Source organism: Electrona antarctica (assembly GCF_951216825.1).
Source record: "Electrona antarctica genome assembly, chromosome: 4".
NCBI lineage: Eukaryota > Metazoa > Chordata > Actinopteri > Myctophiformes > Myctophidae > Electrona > Electrona antarctica.
The window spans coordinates 18572234-18591074 of record NC_136809.1 but is presented as its reverse complement, the minus strand read 5'-3'; the positions used below and the strand labels follow the sequence as shown (position 1 = coordinate 18591074).

The 18841-nt window shown below is 40.2% G+C and overlaps 1 protein-coding gene across 1 annotated transcript; it reads left to right on the top strand.

The window, feature by feature from the left end:
• Window positions 1-1282: 1282 nt before the first annotated feature.
• On the top strand, window positions 1283-16916 carry gga3a (golgi associated, gamma adaptin ear containing, ARF binding protein 3a). Its single transcript, XM_079499801.1, has 17 exons — window positions 1283-1389; window positions 2976-3060; window positions 3299-3374; window positions 3484-3582; window positions 4225-4348; window positions 4755-4858; window positions 5651-5731; window positions 7425-7562; window positions 8052-8133; window positions 8757-8879; window positions 9764-9997; window positions 10486-10562; window positions 10655-11067; window positions 11197-11483; window positions 13099-13268; window positions 13694-13804; window positions 15150-16916. The coding sequence occupies exons 1-17, from the start codon at window positions 1353-1355 to the stop codon at window positions 15258-15260; spliced, it is 2352 nt and encodes a 783-aa protein (XP_079355927.1). The 5' UTR covers window positions 1283-1352; the 3' UTR covers window positions 15261-16916.
• The last annotated feature ends 1925 nt before the right edge of the window (window positions 16917-18841 follow it).

Here is an 18841-nt window from a genome sequence, read left to right as displayed (position 1 = left end):
TCATCTGCCCGTCTAAAAAACTAAAAACAACATACTGTAGGCCTACAAAGAAATGTAAAAAAGTACAATAAAGCACTCACTTAAAGTCAGGTGCCGGGCCGAGGTAGTGACAATATAACAAAAAGTAAGATCCGCAGTGCACGTTTCGAGCCTCTCGGCTTTTCATCAGACGCAAATGTAATCATGGAGGAGAGAGCAGTATTGCAGTATTTTATTTGATGAGTGATGGTTTGACTATGGTGTGACACTGGACAAGGGTGCACATGAGAGGTACGTGGGGCTGTGCATCAGGTTTGTAGCACTCCTAAATGGACAGAACTGAAAGTGTTTTTGGAAGCTATAGAGGGCCCCCAACATGCGATGCCAGTTTGCGGATGATTGGATGTCGTGTTCAAGATGTGCCATTTTTGCAACTGGTTATGGAATCGTTTCCCATCAAGCCCGGTCAGGACCTGGACAAATTAGTGATGTCTAGATTGGTGCAAGATCAAGTCAAACCAACACTAGTCGGATCGAACTGCCTCAGGATATCACCTGATGGACGTCCAGAGAGAGTCCGATCGAGGCCAGATCAACTTAAGTCATATCATAACTAGTCAGATCTGGCCCCGAATAAGCTATATTGTGTCCAACCATTCCATAGTATAACGGTAATTTTATTCTTTACTTATGAGAGGTTTGTGCCCATTCTACCTGTATAAAAAACTAAACCCAATTTAGGCCTATGCTGTATTTCACATTGTGGGGGACAAAATCTTATAGTTTATACTAACTGTACATGATGACCCATATTAAATACATTCAAAGACAGGCACAGTTTATCATCGGTGGATGAGGTACCTTTGTCAGTACTTTTACAGTACTTTTACTACTTCTACTCCACCTCAGTGGCAAATATTGCACTTTTACTCCAGTACAATTATTTGAAAACTTGCGTTTTACTACTTTTCTGATTCTGATTATTATTATCGGCAATTTTTTATCTGCTATTTTCAAAATATTTTTTTGTATGAACATGTAGAATGGGACATTCTGCACAAGGAGTAGTTTTACTTTTGGTACTTTAGGTATATTTTTGAATGAATGATGCAGATACTTTTGTACTTTTAGTCAAGTACATTTTGAATCCCAGACTTTTACTTGTGACAGAGTATTTCTGCATGGCAGTATTGATAATTTAACTTTTTCCACCACTGCAGTTTATTTTTATTGGCAGGCTAATATTGTTATAAGTAGACCAATGTGTACGATCGATACAGTCTCTGACCACACGAGGGCAGAGTTTTCACCATCACATCCACACAGAGTCACGGGTTGTTTGCCTCAGACAGACAGAGACAGAGAGAGAAAACATGGCGGGTGATGGGGAGTCTTTGGAGTCTTGGCTCAGTAAGTACTCCTTCAAATGATCTATTTTCACGTCATTTACACATATAATAAATAATGTGCTAATAACGTGCGATGTAGCCGGCGGTGTTTGACATGTTGCTTATATACATATGACAAATTGACAATGCTTTCCCTGTAGAATGTGCTGCTTTACGAGTGTTGTCAAACCATAATGATCATGCCATGCTATTCCTCGATGTTTTGTTTTGAATAATAGGCTACTTAAAATGAGTTACACCGAGTTGGGTACAATTCAATTTTCTTGCTATCGCGTGCAATTAAAAAGATATATATTTTTACTGTATTAGCTTAGTTGTAGCCTGTTTTTAGCATCATGTCACCTGCAGGCTGTCACTGTCGGACAACACCTGCTTTAATTCTTTGTTGTTATCCCGACTGCATTATAACATAGCTGGCTTTATTAGAGAATAATGTATGTCTTCAGCAGCAGTCAAGCTAGACGCAATTAGCAAGACTAATATGACCTAATATGTTGCAGCACCAACCACTGACATCCAAACAGAAAAGTCCTAATCTGATTCAACATATTAAAATAATAACAACAACAATAATAATACATCATATCTGGTGTTGGAAATTGCGGCTCCAGTCAACTCACCAACATTGCAGCTGTACGGAAAGCTTGAATTATCCTTTTTAATTATATCTGTAAAGTTTTTGTTTAATACAAATCAACCATAGACATGTTATATGAGCTGTCAATAAATCCCATGCAGGTGATAACTAAGTGTTCTAATTTCACTCAATGGTCCTAGTCCTACATACCACCTGTTTTGAAATTGCACATTATGGAGGAGGCAGCAGGACATTACGTTCGACATCACTTTTTTTCTTGACAGAAAGTAGCTCAGCTCAACTCAATTTTATTTATATAGCACATTTAACATGACCAAGTCAACCAAAGTGCTGTACAGGTTAACAGAAAACAAAGAGCAAACAATGCAATAAACAGACATTAGCAGACAATAAACAAACAAGAAAACATTTGCCCCAGTGAGGGGAAGACAGGGCTGCCTCAGCTCACTAAAAGCCAAGGAGAAGAAATAAGCTCATAACATGTCTATGGTGGATTTTTATGAAACAAACACTTTGCAGATAGAAAGAGGACACGCTTTTCAATACAGCTGCAATGTTGGTGAGTGTCTTTTCTGTTTGGATATATGGGCTGTCAATGGCTGGTGTTGCAACTCTAGATTCAACATTAAAATAAATATATAGTGTTGCAAAATGCGGCTAGATGAGCTGTGACTGGTCAGTATTTATTGAGAGGATAGATAGCCCCTTGAGATGCAGCATCTCATTGTAGAGGCGGTCCTATACACAATAACACAAGTAAGACATTAAATACACTACAAATACACAATACACACACATACAGATACAGTTAGCTTGCTCACACTCTCTCACCCACACCCCCAGCCCTCAACTCATTTTAAACAAAGAAATGGAGAATAACCTGAATCAAAGTAAAAAAGAAAATAATAATAATACAAAAAAACATAAGTACAGGTTGTATTGAGTTGTGAAGACAATTAAGGCCTGAAGCTGTTTATTTTCTTTGACAGACAAAGCCACCAGTCCCTCCAACCGACAAGAGGAATGGGAGTACATCATGGGATTCTGTGATCAAATCAATAAGGAGCTGGAGGGGTATGGACAGATGTCTGTCTGTCTGTCTGTCTGTCTGTCTGTCTGTCTGTCTGTCTCATCTATCTCATCTATGATTGAATTTGTGCTAGTATATATAGCTCCTACCAAGTATTACTACTCCTGTGACCTGTCCCTGTGATAATGAAATGGAACAAGCCTACTACATCCTGTTTCCAATATTGCTGTTACAGTAAACATTGTAATGCAATATTTACTTATATGTTTTTGTTTTTCTCAGCCCACAGATCTCTGTAAGATTATTAGCTCATAAGATCCAGTCTCCACAAGAATGGGAGGCTTTACAAGCCTTGGCGGTATGTTTTCTTTCATAAAGCCTAGGCCCTAAACGTATGCTAGAGGGTAAATAACTTCTTCTTGATATGACATGGACATTGAACTTGGGCATATTGTGTCTTTTCACAGGTTCTAGAAGCTTGCATGAAGAATTGCGAGAGAAGATTTCACAGTGAAGTTGGAAAATTCAGATTTTTGAATGAACTGATCAAAGTAGTTTCCCCCAAAGTAAGTTGGCAAAGGTTTCTGCCATCAGGTGCCCGAAGTAGCGTCACTCTATTAGGCAACCCAGTTACACAAAGACCCAACCCCGCCTGCCTCTGATTGGCGATAGCTCGTTGCTCGGAACTGCCTCTCACATGTATGGACGGACCGTGTTAAATATCTCCCCAAACAATTACAATATCAGATATCTCTGTGGCATGCACCGTTAAGCACGAGACTTCCAATCCTAGCGCCTCGGTATCGAATCCCTCTCCGTTTCACATTTATTTTATTGGGATTAACGTTAGTTAGGTTTAGGCATAGTTTTTGTCCGCCCCAGCGCCGACTTGGTGAGAAAAGAAAACTGCTACGACGACAGAGTTGCACCATCTCTGGCGGGCTTGAGCAATGAGAGGCATCGCCGAGACTGCCATTAGGCGAGCTAGTCGCAGTGCTGAACGTTGTGATGGCCACTAGCACCGTTCGAGTCATGTACCGATAGGGACAGAATTGTTAATGGGAGGGAGGGGAGGCAGGCGGGGGCATAACTTTGCATCTTTGCATAACTGGGTTGCTTAATAGATACACACCCCAAGACGCACTGATCGCCATTGATATACAATGCAAAGAATGTTATTTTTTCACTGCCAGTACCTGTGTCTCCAGTACCTAGGAGACAGAGTATCTGAGAAAGTGAAGACGAAGGTGATTGAGATGCTGTACAGTTGGACTGTCTCTCTACCGGACGAGGGGAAGATCTCTGGAGCATATGATATGCTGAAGAAGCAGGGTGAGATTAATCTCTTCGAGAACAGATTCCGAGCTGCGCTACTGAATCTGTTGGCAGGGGCATTCAGAACGTGCATGTACAACATTGGGGTTTAGTGGAATTAAATCATAAGCGCCACACCGGAAGAGGAAGGTTGAGGGCGGACCAAGCGGGCCAACATCCTGTTATCCACATTGTATTGGGCGGCACCCCCAGACACACCATATAATAAAGACTGACAGAGCAGCGAGGCTACACATACTACTGTTGTGGGGCACACCATCAAAGAAAAAGCATTGGCACTCACATGTTAATCATATTCACATGCATTCCTCCCACATTTGTGAATTTAAACAACTGTGCTCTGTATTTGCACTCCCCAAGCCTACAAACCTGACTATAGTTGGTTTTGTGTTTTATGTTGCAGGTATCGTTTCAGTTGACCCAGATATCTCCCTTGATAGCACACTAATACCATCACCTTCCTTAAATCCCAAGAATCCTGTGTTTGAAAATGAAGAGAAAAGCAAGGTACTTTTTTTTACTGTATCTATAAAACATTCATAGAACATTGACTTAAAAGGAGGGGATAACTTGAATTAGCAAATTTATAAATTATTTCACCAGAAAATATCCCAATGATAGATAGATTTCAGTTCAGTCTGTTCTGAGATTTCTTCAGGTGGACATTTTTTCCACCACTGCTAGTCTTGGCCCATCATGCTGTACATCTTGATAACTATGTTAAAAGTCTGATTGTCACCTAATCTGAGTTCCCAGAAGTTTCACTTTCGTTCGCCACTAGGGGGGCCATTTTTTACTATTTTCTAAATCGTTTTAAAATAGTTCAACTAGCCAATCTACATCTACATGTTGTGAGCTTGTAGATCTGCTATTTCAACTATTTTAAAAGGTTTTTTTAAATAGTAAAAAAATGGCAAATTAGTTTAGGGATAAGGGTTAAGGGGTGGCGCAAGATATAGCCCATTGTAAGATTTTACCTTTTATAAATGAAGGTGAAATTAAAAATAAATTCATATCAGCAACCAAGCGTTCTGTATCACAGCTGAAACCTTGAAACTGCTTTCATAGTTTCTACGTCATTTGTTTAGTTTTGTTGTGCTTTATCAAACTAATGATGGTGTGCTATGACCTTCCAATGTACGTCTTGACATACGCAGGATGATTGATGATTGAAGTTTGCTTTTTCAAGGCCTGGGAGCTGACTTTAGCTATGCTGCTTTGGCCGTTTTGGTTTCCCGCAGATGTCCATCTTGTGGGAAACCATCTTTTATGCTGGTTATTTTGTTTTTCTTGCTGCAGAGATTAGCAGAGCTACTGAAGAGCAAAAAGCCGGAAGATCTGCAGGAGGCCAACCGGCTCATCAAGAACATGGTGAAAGAGGCAAGTTGTGGAATGTTGCTATCTAGACTAGAGGTTGCTGGATCTTCCAAGGCCGATATCAAATATTTTAGAGAACGTGAAAGGTGATATTGTGTTCTGTATCACTCAAGTTAAAGAGTTAATCTCTAATTAATACAGCGAACACGGTTACTGTTTTAAAAGATGTCTGATACCACTGCTTGTGCAGTTTGTGCACATGCCTTTGGTTCTAGGCAGGCCATGTTTATTGTTGACCCTATTTAACATTTCAAGCTTTACTGACTATTTATAGTAGTGCTTGACATGTTCTTTTTTGCACTCAAAACACATGTGAAACACCAGATACCAGATAACAGATACCAGATAACATCTTTATCAGAAATGTCTATGCTAATCTATTTTGTGAAAATGTGTTTTATAAAATAATAAAAATATCATATCACCATCCTTAGCCTAGGGCGACAATGTCGATACAAAATTATAATATCAGACCGCTATATTGGCCAGTCTTATATATTGGACTATCTTTGATCTAGACAGCGCACAGCTGTGTCACTCTTACAAAAATAAAATAAACTAGAAAAAGTGCCCTTCTGGGCACAGGTCTCCACCAGGAGGATAGGGGTGTGTGTGTTCATTTTGTTGAGGAAATGTAGAGCCAGATCACTCTCAGCCAGATCACTCTCTGAGGATAGAATTCTGGATGAGCAGGATTTTGTGCAAAATGGGCCACTCCTGAAAACTTTGGAAGGCAATCTTAGCCAATCAGTGTAGAATCTGAGAAACCCAACAGACTCGTCTTAATCACATGCGACTACAGAGATCATGTGTACCGATTTGCGTGAGATTTGAATGAAATCTGTGCGAATGTGTTTTGCAGAAATCGGCCTCATGGTGGCGCTAGAACCGGCAGATGTGGAGGGATGCAGGGAAAATGTTTTTCCATGGCCTCTAGGGAGTGCGCATACATAAGTTGTATACAGATTGATGCAGGAATTGCCCTGTTATAGCGCCACCGTGAGGCTGATTTGGAGAAGAAATAGTGGCATGTCGTCCTCAGCCTAGTGGAAATGTGCGTGTATAATTTCACGGAAATTGAACACTGTGTTTGTGATTTAGGCATTTTGTTCGAATCGGACCAATCAGCTTTGGAAGCCAATCTTAGTCAATCAGGATGGAAGATGGGAAATGGTGCAAATCCGTGTTGATCACATGACTATGGAGATAGTGTATACCGAATTGTGTGATGTATGGATAAAATGTGTACGAGTAATGTACATAAATGTGTTTTGCCTAAATCAGCCTCATGGTGGTGCTATAACAGGCCGTTGAGGAATATTTGAGCCAGAGGTTCGTCTTTGGCATCCAGGGAGTGTGTGTGCAAAGTTTGGCATGGATCAGGCTAACGGTGCCGGAGATTAGCTGGTAACGGACGGACGGACGCATGCAAGCATGCACGCACGCGCACACACACACGGACGGAGTGCAAAACATACTCTCTCCCCATGTCTTCGGCCTGGTGGAGACAAAAATGTGCTCCGTGTGTACTACACACTATAATCAGTCAGTTCTTTTTTTTTTAACAGCAAGCCTGTGCTTGCTTATATACAGACAATCAAGTTTGACCAGCATTGTCATAGAAACCACAATTCTTCTAAGTCGCCTCGGGGTGTAAATGTCAGGTGCTCTTTGTTTTCTCTGTTTGTCTCCTCAGGATGAGGTGAGAGCAAAGAGAGACATTAAGCGAAACAACACCCTGAAGGAAGTCGACAACAGTGTCAAACTGCTCAATGAAATGCTGGCCCATTTCAACACAGAAGACTCCACAGATGGAGACAAGGAGCTAATTAGGGTTTGTCTCCATCCATTATGTCTCAAATTACCCACTGAAATTTGATTCACATGCATTAATTTGTCTTTGGCGGTGCAGCACAGTCAACAGTCAGTTTTGCTAGGACTGCAAATTGTACACATCTTGCGTCCCTGTCAGCCTGATTCAAAATGCTACTGTTGGGCTTGTTGTTATGTACAGTATATTAACACCCATACAGTTTGAATGTATGTACATTAGTTTTGAATTTCTGCATAGGTTCTAGTTACATGTAACCTAAAAGATTTAATTCAGCCAAGTGCCAGGACTCTTTTGTCCAACTGTATTGTCATTTCTATACATTTATAAATCACTAATTCAGTTCTGCCACATACCAGTTAAGTTCATCAAGTTGGATGACTCATAAATGCATTTAGATGACCGTGGTACCGTTAATGTTTGAATGAATTGCAGATGTCAGTTTAGTGGTGTGTGCTTATTATTATTTTTCAACCTTTCTTCTGTCTAAAGGAGTTGTACGGTGACTGTGACAAACTCAGAAGGACTGTATTCCAGCTCGCCACTGAGACCGAAGACAATGACAGCAGCTTAGGTGAGAAAAAATAATATATATTATATATATATATGTCTTTGCACCGCCAAAGACAAATTAATGCATGTGAATCACATTTCAGTGGGTCATTTGAGACATAATGGATGGAGACAAACCCTAATTAGCTCCTTCTAGGTCCTTCTTTTATTTTTATTTTTTATTGTTCATACCAGCAGCAGTTGGTCACAAAATACAGTATCTCGCCTATAAGGGAGAAAAGAAAAAAGAGGGGGTACAGACATTTTTCTCTTTTTTTCCCTAGAGGACAACCTCCTAATTTTTCGGAAAGAAAAAATATGAAATGTGTCAGTCAGTGATTTATTTGTATATTTAAGTTATTTGTCGTATCTGTCCTGTGCAATTTGTGATTAAGAAGTCTAAAAGGCAAACAGAAATACAAATTGTAACGTTCCAATGTTAAATGCAAAGAACACAATTAAATTGTTATACACAATTATTTGTGTGACAATTAATCGTCAACTTAAATGTGTAATCGTGACAGCCCTAACCGCAGCACCAGTGTCCCAACTCCACACTTGGAACAGGGACTTTGATTGTTGTCATAGTGCAGGCCTGAATACCCTTTTTCCAGGGTAATCTTTTAACTGTGTTACCGTCACTAGGAGATATCCTGCAGGCCAGTGATGACCTTTCCCGTGTCATTAACTCTTATAAGATGATTGTGGAGGGACAGACCATCAATGGAGAGACAGAGGAGCCACACACACTGTCACCATCTTCACAGGGTGGGTAGATTTGGATGCTATTTCTAACCTTTTGCTTCTTAAGTGACATGTAGGATCATGGGGTGGCAGTAGCTCAGGGGTAGAGTGGCCGGTAGAGCAGCCGGGCTGCCTCAGCAGTTAGTGTTGAAGTGTCCTTTAAGCAAGACTCTGAACCCCTAATTGTTCCTGATGTGCAGGTTGGTGCCTTGCATGGTTTCCTCCGCCATCTGTGTATGAATGTGTGTGTGGATGGATGAATGTAATGCACAATCTATGTAAAGCGCTTTGGACAAAAAGCGCTATATAAATGCACCATTTACCATTTAGGATCAGAATTTATCACACAGATGCTTTATTTACCTACTTTATATGACTTTTCCCCCCCTCCATTCATTCAAGCCTTTATTAATTCTCAAAAGACATTGAGGTTTCCCTCATTTGCAGTGTTGTCACCAATGATGATAAAACAATACAGAAACTTTCCCATATTGTGTGCTACAACACAAGTTTAAAAGCAGCTGCACTTGTGGGTAGGTCTGCAATCAAAGATTTAAATTGAATATCTTATGGGAGAACAGATCTGTGTGGTGAAAAGGCTGTTTTCCCCAGCTCTGTGTTTACGTTGACCTTTAGTGTGAGCCAGTCACTGGAGCGTGTCCTTATATGTTACAGGATTCCAACCCAGTAGAGATTCAATATACAATGGTAAAGTGAAAGTCCCATCAATTGCCTTGAAACTAAATAAATACCAGTGTTTGTTTTGCCTGCCATATTTTCATGTCATGTGTATCACAAATACTACAGATGTTGCTTCTTCGAAAAGATAATACTATTTTATCTATGTTATCTCTGTCTCCCAACCACTCTGTGTTCCTCGTTCCATTTCACTCACCTTCCCTGGGCAGGCGTCAACCCATCCAGCACTAGCAGCATGGAATCAGAGATCCTGATTGACCTGGCGGGTCTCAGTCTCCAGAGCCCTTCTCCGTCGTCGGACCTGCAGCCGAGCCAAGCCCCCCCGCTCTCCATCCCTGCCGACCTACTCTATGGGTGTACTCCCACTGCTCCCCTCCAAGCCCCTTTCCCCAACTCGCCTTCTGCAGCCGTCTCCCTACTCGATGGAGATCTGTTATCTTTAGGTATTGCCATAATGTACAGTTCTGGTAGTTCTGTATTGTTATTTGCCCATTAAGACCTGGAACACCTAAATTATATATGGTGTTAAACATTTCAAGCCGGGAACACGTTTTGAGCTTGTCAATCTGCTATTTTTGAAGTTGAATCTCGTTTTTCAGAAAACCTAAGCCCAAACCACACCAATGATACGCCCATGCTGCAAGTTGCAACATGCAACTACTTTACAACCATTATCCCCTATGGCAGTTGCATTGGTGCCCTTAACAGAACTGATTTGTTGAAAGAAGTTGCAACTACCGGTAGTTGCATTGGTGCAGTTTGGCCTTTACAAGTCTTTTTTTTAATGTACATTTCATTTAATGGCAGTGTTGTAACTTATTCACTAATAGCCTTCAAAATATATTTTGTTTAGATAAAGACAAAGATGCTTGTTTCTGATTTCAGGAGAGAAGGAATGCATATATATATTTGTTGTTTGTTTGTTTTGCAGCTGACCCTGTTACCATTTCATCGAACTCAAATGTACCTAAAGATGAAAAGTGGAGCAGTCAGCTGACGTCTTCACAGGTTTTTAAATTTTTGTCAAACATTTAAGTCAAAACTATTGTAGCTGAGACTATGCTCGACGAATAATAGTATTTTCACATTATCTGTTCCAGGAAACCATCCAAGATTTAGACCTTTTCAGCAGCGCTTCCCTTCCGAACCGTGCCTTTTCTACATTGTCCTTCCATACAGACATGCTTTTTTCTTCGACCGTGGCCCCGGCTGGTTTGCCCCAGCAGTCTTCCGCAACAGACTCAACCTTATCCTTCCCTGCCACGGCATCATTCCCCGCCCCTCCCTTTCCCACTGAATCGCCTTCGGCGCCAATCATTCTCCCACAGCCGTCGCTCGGTGCGGTCACCGCTACCTCTCCCCCTTCTGCTGTGCTGTCTAGCAACGTGGCCATCCTACCTCAGGCGCATGATGCGGCGCCCTCCTCTCCCTGCAGCTTTGCCCCACCTGCGTCGGCCTCACTTCACCACAGTTTGCAGGACCTCGCTATGCTAGACCTGGACTGCCCTAAAAAGTGAGCAATGGCTTCAGTTTTAACTTACGTTTTTAAGTTCCACATTTGCGTATTCAGGTGTTGGATGTCCTTCCATTGTGTTATGTATTGGTGTTTGTTAAATCTGTCATTAAATGTTGTTCTCGACAGTGTCATGGACCCTGGCAGCTTACTGGATTTGAGCGAGGATGTTGACGCTCTCGCTGGCTCATCCTCCAGTAACGGTGTTCCGTCCTCCAGATGTAGCCCTCTGCTCCTGGCGGGGGTTCCAGGTGAATCCATTAATGTGCATCCACAGCCGGTTGGGAGTCAGACAAATGCTAGTCCTCTGCTGTGCTCTCTGTCTCCAGCCCTACCTCTGAGCCAAGCCAGTCCAGTCAGAGGCCAGGAGATCTCCCTGGCCAAGGTTTTTGTTCCACTGGATGCCATCACACCAAGTGAGTTGCATAAAAATGCCCTTTATTTTAATAATATAATTAAGTAAACTTTAGGTAAATGGTTGAGGTTGACGCCAGGTATGACGTGACAACAATCTAGAGGTCCAGGTTTCTAGGTAATCTTATGTTTTTGTACTTTTGTTATTTAAAGTTAAATATTGGTACAAGTTCGATTTATTTAATTGATTCTTGTGAAAATTTGCATGAGCTCCATCTTTTACATTTTTGTCTACAAAGTGAAAGCTCTTATTAATGGTTATTATGACATGTAGAATAACCATTGAGGTACACTGCATGTGTGACCTGCCCATAATGCAAAATGTACTACTTCCACAACACATTGTGGTCCTATATAATACCAGGTGCACACACATACTGTATGAGTACATATTACATACTAAGGCTGCAACGATGAATCATAATCGAATGGATTATTCAATTAGTTGTCAACTGATCGATTAATCGAATCGGCAACTAATCGCAATTAATCATGGGTGTTTTTCCATAGTTTTTCCAGTGTTAAGTGTAAGTAAAGAGGAGTGAGCCAACTCTCTTCCCTTACAATCTGGTGATAGTTGCACATGCACAGTAGCGACTGCAAAGCTAAATATGACACATGATAATGCAGAATCACATGGTATCCAAAAACATCTAATGTATGAGGAGATTTTACCCTCAACATCTTATTTATAAAAAACGGCCATAGCCGTCATCAGTCATCACAAATGTGATGAGGTCATCACATTTGGGCACATTTGGGCAAGAGTCTATGGCCGAAATTAGCCCAAGGAGTGTTTTTCGTTCAAAACGAATGCTTGTATTGGGTTCAGAATCATGAAAATCCCCTAGTTTGACATGTCACATACATTTTTGCCTTATATAGGTTCTTAATGGTACCCCAACTTTCAACCCTGAATTTACCATTATCCACTAAATATTTAATTCACCATTTTAATGTTATTTGGATGACCATAAGGATAATAAAAAACCTTGAACGATTACTATTGCAATTTATTTTTGGTCTTTTTAGCTTAGATTGACTAGCCTAATGGCCCATGCTGCTTTTCAGAAAAAGTTGTTTTCCTGCCACCTACAGGTTGTTGTGTGTGTGTTGTTTTAACTGGTCGTTTGTAAATAAGCCACAATCGGTGCGTTCTACGTCACCGCCCAGTGCACTCAAAGAACTGAGCACATTCCACATGCACATTTCCAAACGCACCCTATGTTGAGAGTGACCGTGCAGAGAGAGCAGCTGGCATGATGGGGGTGAAAACAGTCGTAATGTTAATTTAAATTGAGATATTCCTCTAATTTGGCCTTTCTAACGTAAATTGACGTTAAAAAAGGCCAAACAAATTCACGTTGCCGCAGTTCGGCCCCCCACATAAAGAGAGATATTGGCCCAAGGTAGAGGAGCCATACCGCTGTTCTTGTCAATGTAAATGGTTTGAGAGAAGAAGAAAAAGCTTCACTGAGAGGTGATTTTCCACAAGAAATTGCAGTTCCTATTCCTGAGTTACTTTATGGCATAACAGTGTTGACTTCTGTCTTTAGTAAATTATATGTCCTGAATAATGGATTAAAATAACATTTCTTTCTCTGTCTCTGTTATTAGGCAAAGTGTGTCCAGTGACGGTATATGACAAGGATGGCATCCGCGTTCTGTTGCACTTTGCCACAGATTGCCCGTCGGGCAGACCGGATGTTCTCGTCATGGTGGCGTCCATGCTTAACACAGCCCCACTGCCTGTCACCAATGTCATTTTGCAGGCAGCTGTGCCTAAGGTAAATTCAGTACCTCCAATCCTCCATGCTTTCACCTTCCACTTCCTACCATTTCGTTTTGATGTGTGAAGATAAAAACAAATGTACTATCGCTTATGTATGTAGGGCTGTCACGATTTAAGTTGATAATTGTGATTAACGATTTAATTGTGATTTTGGCATTGGCAATTGGAACATTTAATATGAATAGAAATTACATTTCTGTTTGCTTTTAGGCTTCGTAATGAAAGTGCACAGGACAGACATGACAAATAACTGAAATATACCAAGAAATTAGGGACTTTTATACATTTTATACTTTAAAAAAGGTAATAATAGCAAAGAAAATAGCATAGCAAAAATGGCTGATCTACAAGCTTGTACGCTACTAAAAAAAACATTCAGGTCATCCGACATCATTAACCCCTTCCTCCCCTGCTCTGCAGTCAATGAAGGTGAGGCTTCAACCGCCCTCGGGAACAGACCTGGCTCCATTTAACCCTATCCTTTCCCCTGCTGCAATCACCCAGGTCATGTTACTGGCCAATCCTCTCAAGGTAGCTCTGCATTTTATTTAAACATTCTAGTACATTCACTCTCTAAAGCTGAAATCCATAACTTTAATTTACTACCCGGGGTTCAAATCCGGGTCCCCTGTGTGGGCACCAAATCTATTACAGCCGTAAGGGAGTGCACAGTTTTTGGAATTTGAGTTGTATTCAGTACTCCTTGTTAACCAAAAGTAGGTCCTACCAGCCTGATGGAGGGGAACGGAACTGGTTGGAATAACGTGTTCCTTCCATGCGCTACGTCCAACCGGGGGTCCTACTTGACCACATGTTTCAACAGAAGAGCAGGGAGACCACCTCAAGCCACTTCAGTTGTCTTAAAGACCTAGTGAAATGAATAATATGTTTTTCACACATTTAGACCATCTGTGGTCACCATATGGGCATACCTAACAATGAATGCCAAAACAATGGGACATTTTTCATGTTTGTGTATTTTATATCAAAAGTCAATAAAAAGACAATTTGAATTACTTCCTTTGAACGAAAACATGCTGTGTGATGTCGTGTAGAGACTCGCATGCATATAATATGAATCTTGATTTAATTCACCTGTTTGATTACCATTGCTGCGTTGTCCTCGAAATACAGCTGGTTTTGATTACAGAACTACTCCGTATTTAGGGTGCGTTCGGAAATGTGCACCCGGAGCGCACTAGTTTGTGTGCGCTCAGTGCGCTATTTCCGAACGCGCTCTTAATCTCATTCAAGATGACATCCAGACAGTGTCAACTTGTTTTAAACTTAAACATCACCTTAAAATATGTAACTGAAAACATTATAGGTTATAAATAAGCCATGAACTTTGCTGCCCGTCTCTCTGTCACTTTGTAAACAAAGTTAACACTCTGCATGTGCGTGCATACAGTACGTGCATGAGAAACACACAGCTTTCCTTTTCAGAGTGAAACTTCAAAATAAAATGTCTGTATTTTTCATTTCACTAGGTCTTTAATTACTGTATTCACATACTCTACAATACATATTGGTTCAAGTAAAAAGTGTTTTCAGTTCATGTACTACATTAGGCACGTTCCAATTTCAAATGCATGCAATTAATTAGCCAGATTTAAGCATTGGCTGGTATTATGAGGAAGCATTACTGGCTGGCTAGAGGCTTTGAAGCTAAGCCTTGTGTGTGTGTGTGTGTGTGTGTGTGTGTGTGTGTGTGTGTGTGTGTGTGTGTGTGTGTGTGTGTGTGTGTGTGTGTGTGTGTGTGTGTGTGTGTGTGTGTGTGTGTGTGTGTGTGTGTGTGTGTGTGTGTGTGTGTGTGTGTGTGTGTGTGTGTGTGTGTGTGTGTGTGTGTGTGTGTGTGCGCGCGTGTGTCTTGCAGGAGAAGGTTCGGATGAGATACAAGTTGACATTCACTCTGGGAGAAGAGCTCCGCACAGAATTGGGAGAAGTAGACCAGTTTCCACCTGCTGAGTGTTGGGGGTCTCTATAGCCCAGCCTGTGCTTTTTGAGATTGGACACCCACTACAGGATTTCTTGATCTAAATTATCAAAGTTAACATCACACCGTAATGCATGGCATTAGATGTTAAGAAATCTGACATGGGATTTTCGTCAATGTTCATTGGTGTAAAAGGTGTCCTTGTTTAGGCTGTATCTGGTCAAAACCCCATAGTGTACAGTCCAATCAACCAGTCAGTGTCGGGCTAACAGCCTGGAGTATTTACCTGGTTTCAACAATTTGAGCACAACAGGTCAAAAGACAGTTAACTAAATAAGGTCAAATTTTACTTTTCTGTTAACGTTTTAAGTTATTAAGTGCTATTTCCATTAAGGAACTGTTTTCTTTTTTGTATTACAAAACAAATTACTTTTATTTATTTGCACTTTAAATATGCCATAGTCCTGAAAGCATTTGGTTTTAGTAATACAAACAACACAACAGTAAAGTGATCTATGGCACATGAACATGTGACAATAACATTTTGCTATTGACCATTTACGGTTCCAATATGTTACACTCATAGAGAGTTATAATACATTGGTTACACTCAACACATTTTACTGGACTAGACCATAGCTTTTCTGGTTTTAAATTGGTACATGAAGAATGAGTTACTTCCTAGTTCCTACCAACATTTGCTGACTGCAGAACGTTTCAACTTAACTTATGAGTTCATATACAGTAACCAAGCTTTTTAGTATTCTACTTTTTTTTTTTTTTTTTAGATTAGTAATCTTGTGTGTGTTATTTATATTTTATGTTGAGATTTTGTTTATTTCTGGATTTCTTGTGACACTAATCTATCAGGACAAGTGGGTGACCACTGTCTTTATTTATTTACTCATGAATGTATTTGATTTGGGTGTAGGGGAGGTCTCAGCTAGTTCTGTTCACAGTACGGTATTAAAGTTGACCATGACCAACCTTCAGGCGGGTGTTTTCAGGGCCATGATGACCAACTCAACACCATTATTAACACAATATGGAAAAGTGCTTTTTCTTCTTATTAAAAATGTGGTATGCATCTTTGCAAGGTATGCAAGGAGATGCAGGAAGCAAGCACAGCAATGTTTAGGTTAGGGACTGATTGCTAGTCCTGCTACAACTTGTAATATAAACCAGGGCTAATGTGACAAGTGAAGCTTACCTAGAATGATGACTACAATTGTGGGAGTTTTCTGTACAAAGCAGTTGTTACTTAAGTCATGAAGTATTGAATAACGATCAAAACATGGTGGTTTCTCCAATGCAGTAAGCAACCCAAAAACTGTGACACCATATATTGATTATTATATTGTGATAATGTTGATTTGTCATATTGTCAAATGGAATATGTGTAATGCATATTGAGGTATATTTTTGAAGAGAAAAAAACTGCATGATGAATTAAAAAAAAAAGGTTTTGCAAATTGTAACATTTTTTCTCCTCAGTGTTCACTGAAGTGGATGCAGTATCAGATTTTACCCTGAACAATGATTGGAATCATGCAGTCTTTTATATTCAAACTGGCACCCCTAATCAGACTGTTCAGATTTAAATCAAATTGGCTTTCATCAAGTCTGTTATAAAGGGAGAGACATGCGTGCACAAACTGCACATCCACAGCGAAAACCCTCGCACACTGTAGGATTTCCCTTATAAGGGCGAGAACCCGACGTGTCACAGCAGCACTCGGGTGCAATAAAAACAACTGGAGCGAACAGTGTTCGAGCTTTCTCTTTCAGTTCTCTTTCATCAAGTCTGAACAGCAGAAAAACGGGGGAAAAAAACATGGATTTTTGCTGATGTCATTCCTTAGCATAACATCAATCCAACTCCAATCTGGATTAGCCTGGTTAACCACTCCCCCTTGTAATCACACTGCATTCCCAGAAATTAATGAAATGTGATTTCAAGGTGGGTGTGGTTAACCAGCTACTAGGCTTCTGCAGGTCTACAGGTGTATATCCTTCAAAATCCAGCATGCTGGAGCAGTGGTGTATGGCAACGCATAAACAAAGGCTAAAGCAATGAGGTCACACACTCGTTTGGCTTCCTGGCAGTGGCACTTGGTAACTAATCATGAGAAACTAGACTGAATAACCAACAAGCCGTTTGCTGTCATTTTGGGCATGCATGTCATAGGACATTTTTCACAAAAAAGACAATTGCACAACGTGATATGTTGTATGATATGTTTCAAGAGTTAAAGATCTATATGGTCCATTTGGTTACCAACTCTCCATCATTTAGCTGGGGACCACCTGGAACATCATCAAGGACCACTGGTGGTCCCCAGACCACTGGTTGAAAACCACTGTATATTTCACCCATGGGTCACCACCACTGAACTACTTTATAAGTTACAATGTATAAAATTGTGCTTAATTGGTACAAATCTAAATCAAAACCTACATCACAATTAAGCATAACTTGAATGTGATTGATTGATTGAAAATTGTAATCACAGTTTGTAAAATGGGTACAGTTAAAAAAAGAAAGTACAGAGACTTATACTCCAGTAAATATGGCTACATCAGTTACAGTGCATTAAGACATGGACTGAATCAGTACATTAAGACATGATGGACTGAATCAGTACATTAAGACATGATGGACTGAATCAGTACATTAAGACATGATGGACTGAATCAGTATATTAAGACATGATGGACTGAATAAGTATATTAAGACATGATGGACTGAATCAGTATATTAAGACATGATGGACTGAATCAGTATATTAAGACATGATGGACTGAATCAGTACATTAAGACATGATGGACTGAATCAGTACATTAAGACATGATGGACTGAATCAGTACATTAAGACATGATGGACTGAATCAGTACATTAAGACATGATGGACTGAATCAGTACATTAAGACATGATGGACTGAATCAGTACATTAAGACATGATGGACTGAATCAGTACATTAAGACATGATGGACTGAATCAGTATATTAAGACATGATGGACTGAATCAGTACATTAAGACATGATGGACTGAATCAGTATATTAAGACATGATGGACTGAATCAGTACATTAAGACATGATGGACTGAATCAGTACATTAAGACATGATGGACTGAATCAGTATATTAAGACATCGATGGACTGAATCAGTACATTAAGACATGATGGACTGAATCAGTACATTAAGACATGATGGACTGAATCAGTATATTAAGACATGATGGACTGAATCAGTACATTAAGACATGATGGACTGAATCAGTACATTAAGACATGATGGACTGAATCAGTATATTAAGACATCGATGGACTGAATCAGTACATTAAGACATGATGGACTGAATCAGTACATTAAGACATGATGGACTGAATCAGTATATTAAGACATGATGGACTGAATCAGTATATTAAGACATGATGGACTGAATCAGTACATTAAGACATGATGGACTGAATCAGTATATTAAGACAAGAATGGAAGGAGCTAGCAGGAGCAGACGGGACTGTGGTGGAATTGGGTATTTATGGTCAGTTCAGTTCTCAAGAGAAACATTCTGTAGGGCAGTCAGTGGTTCTCAAAATAGGGTATGGGAACCCCCAGGTGTCC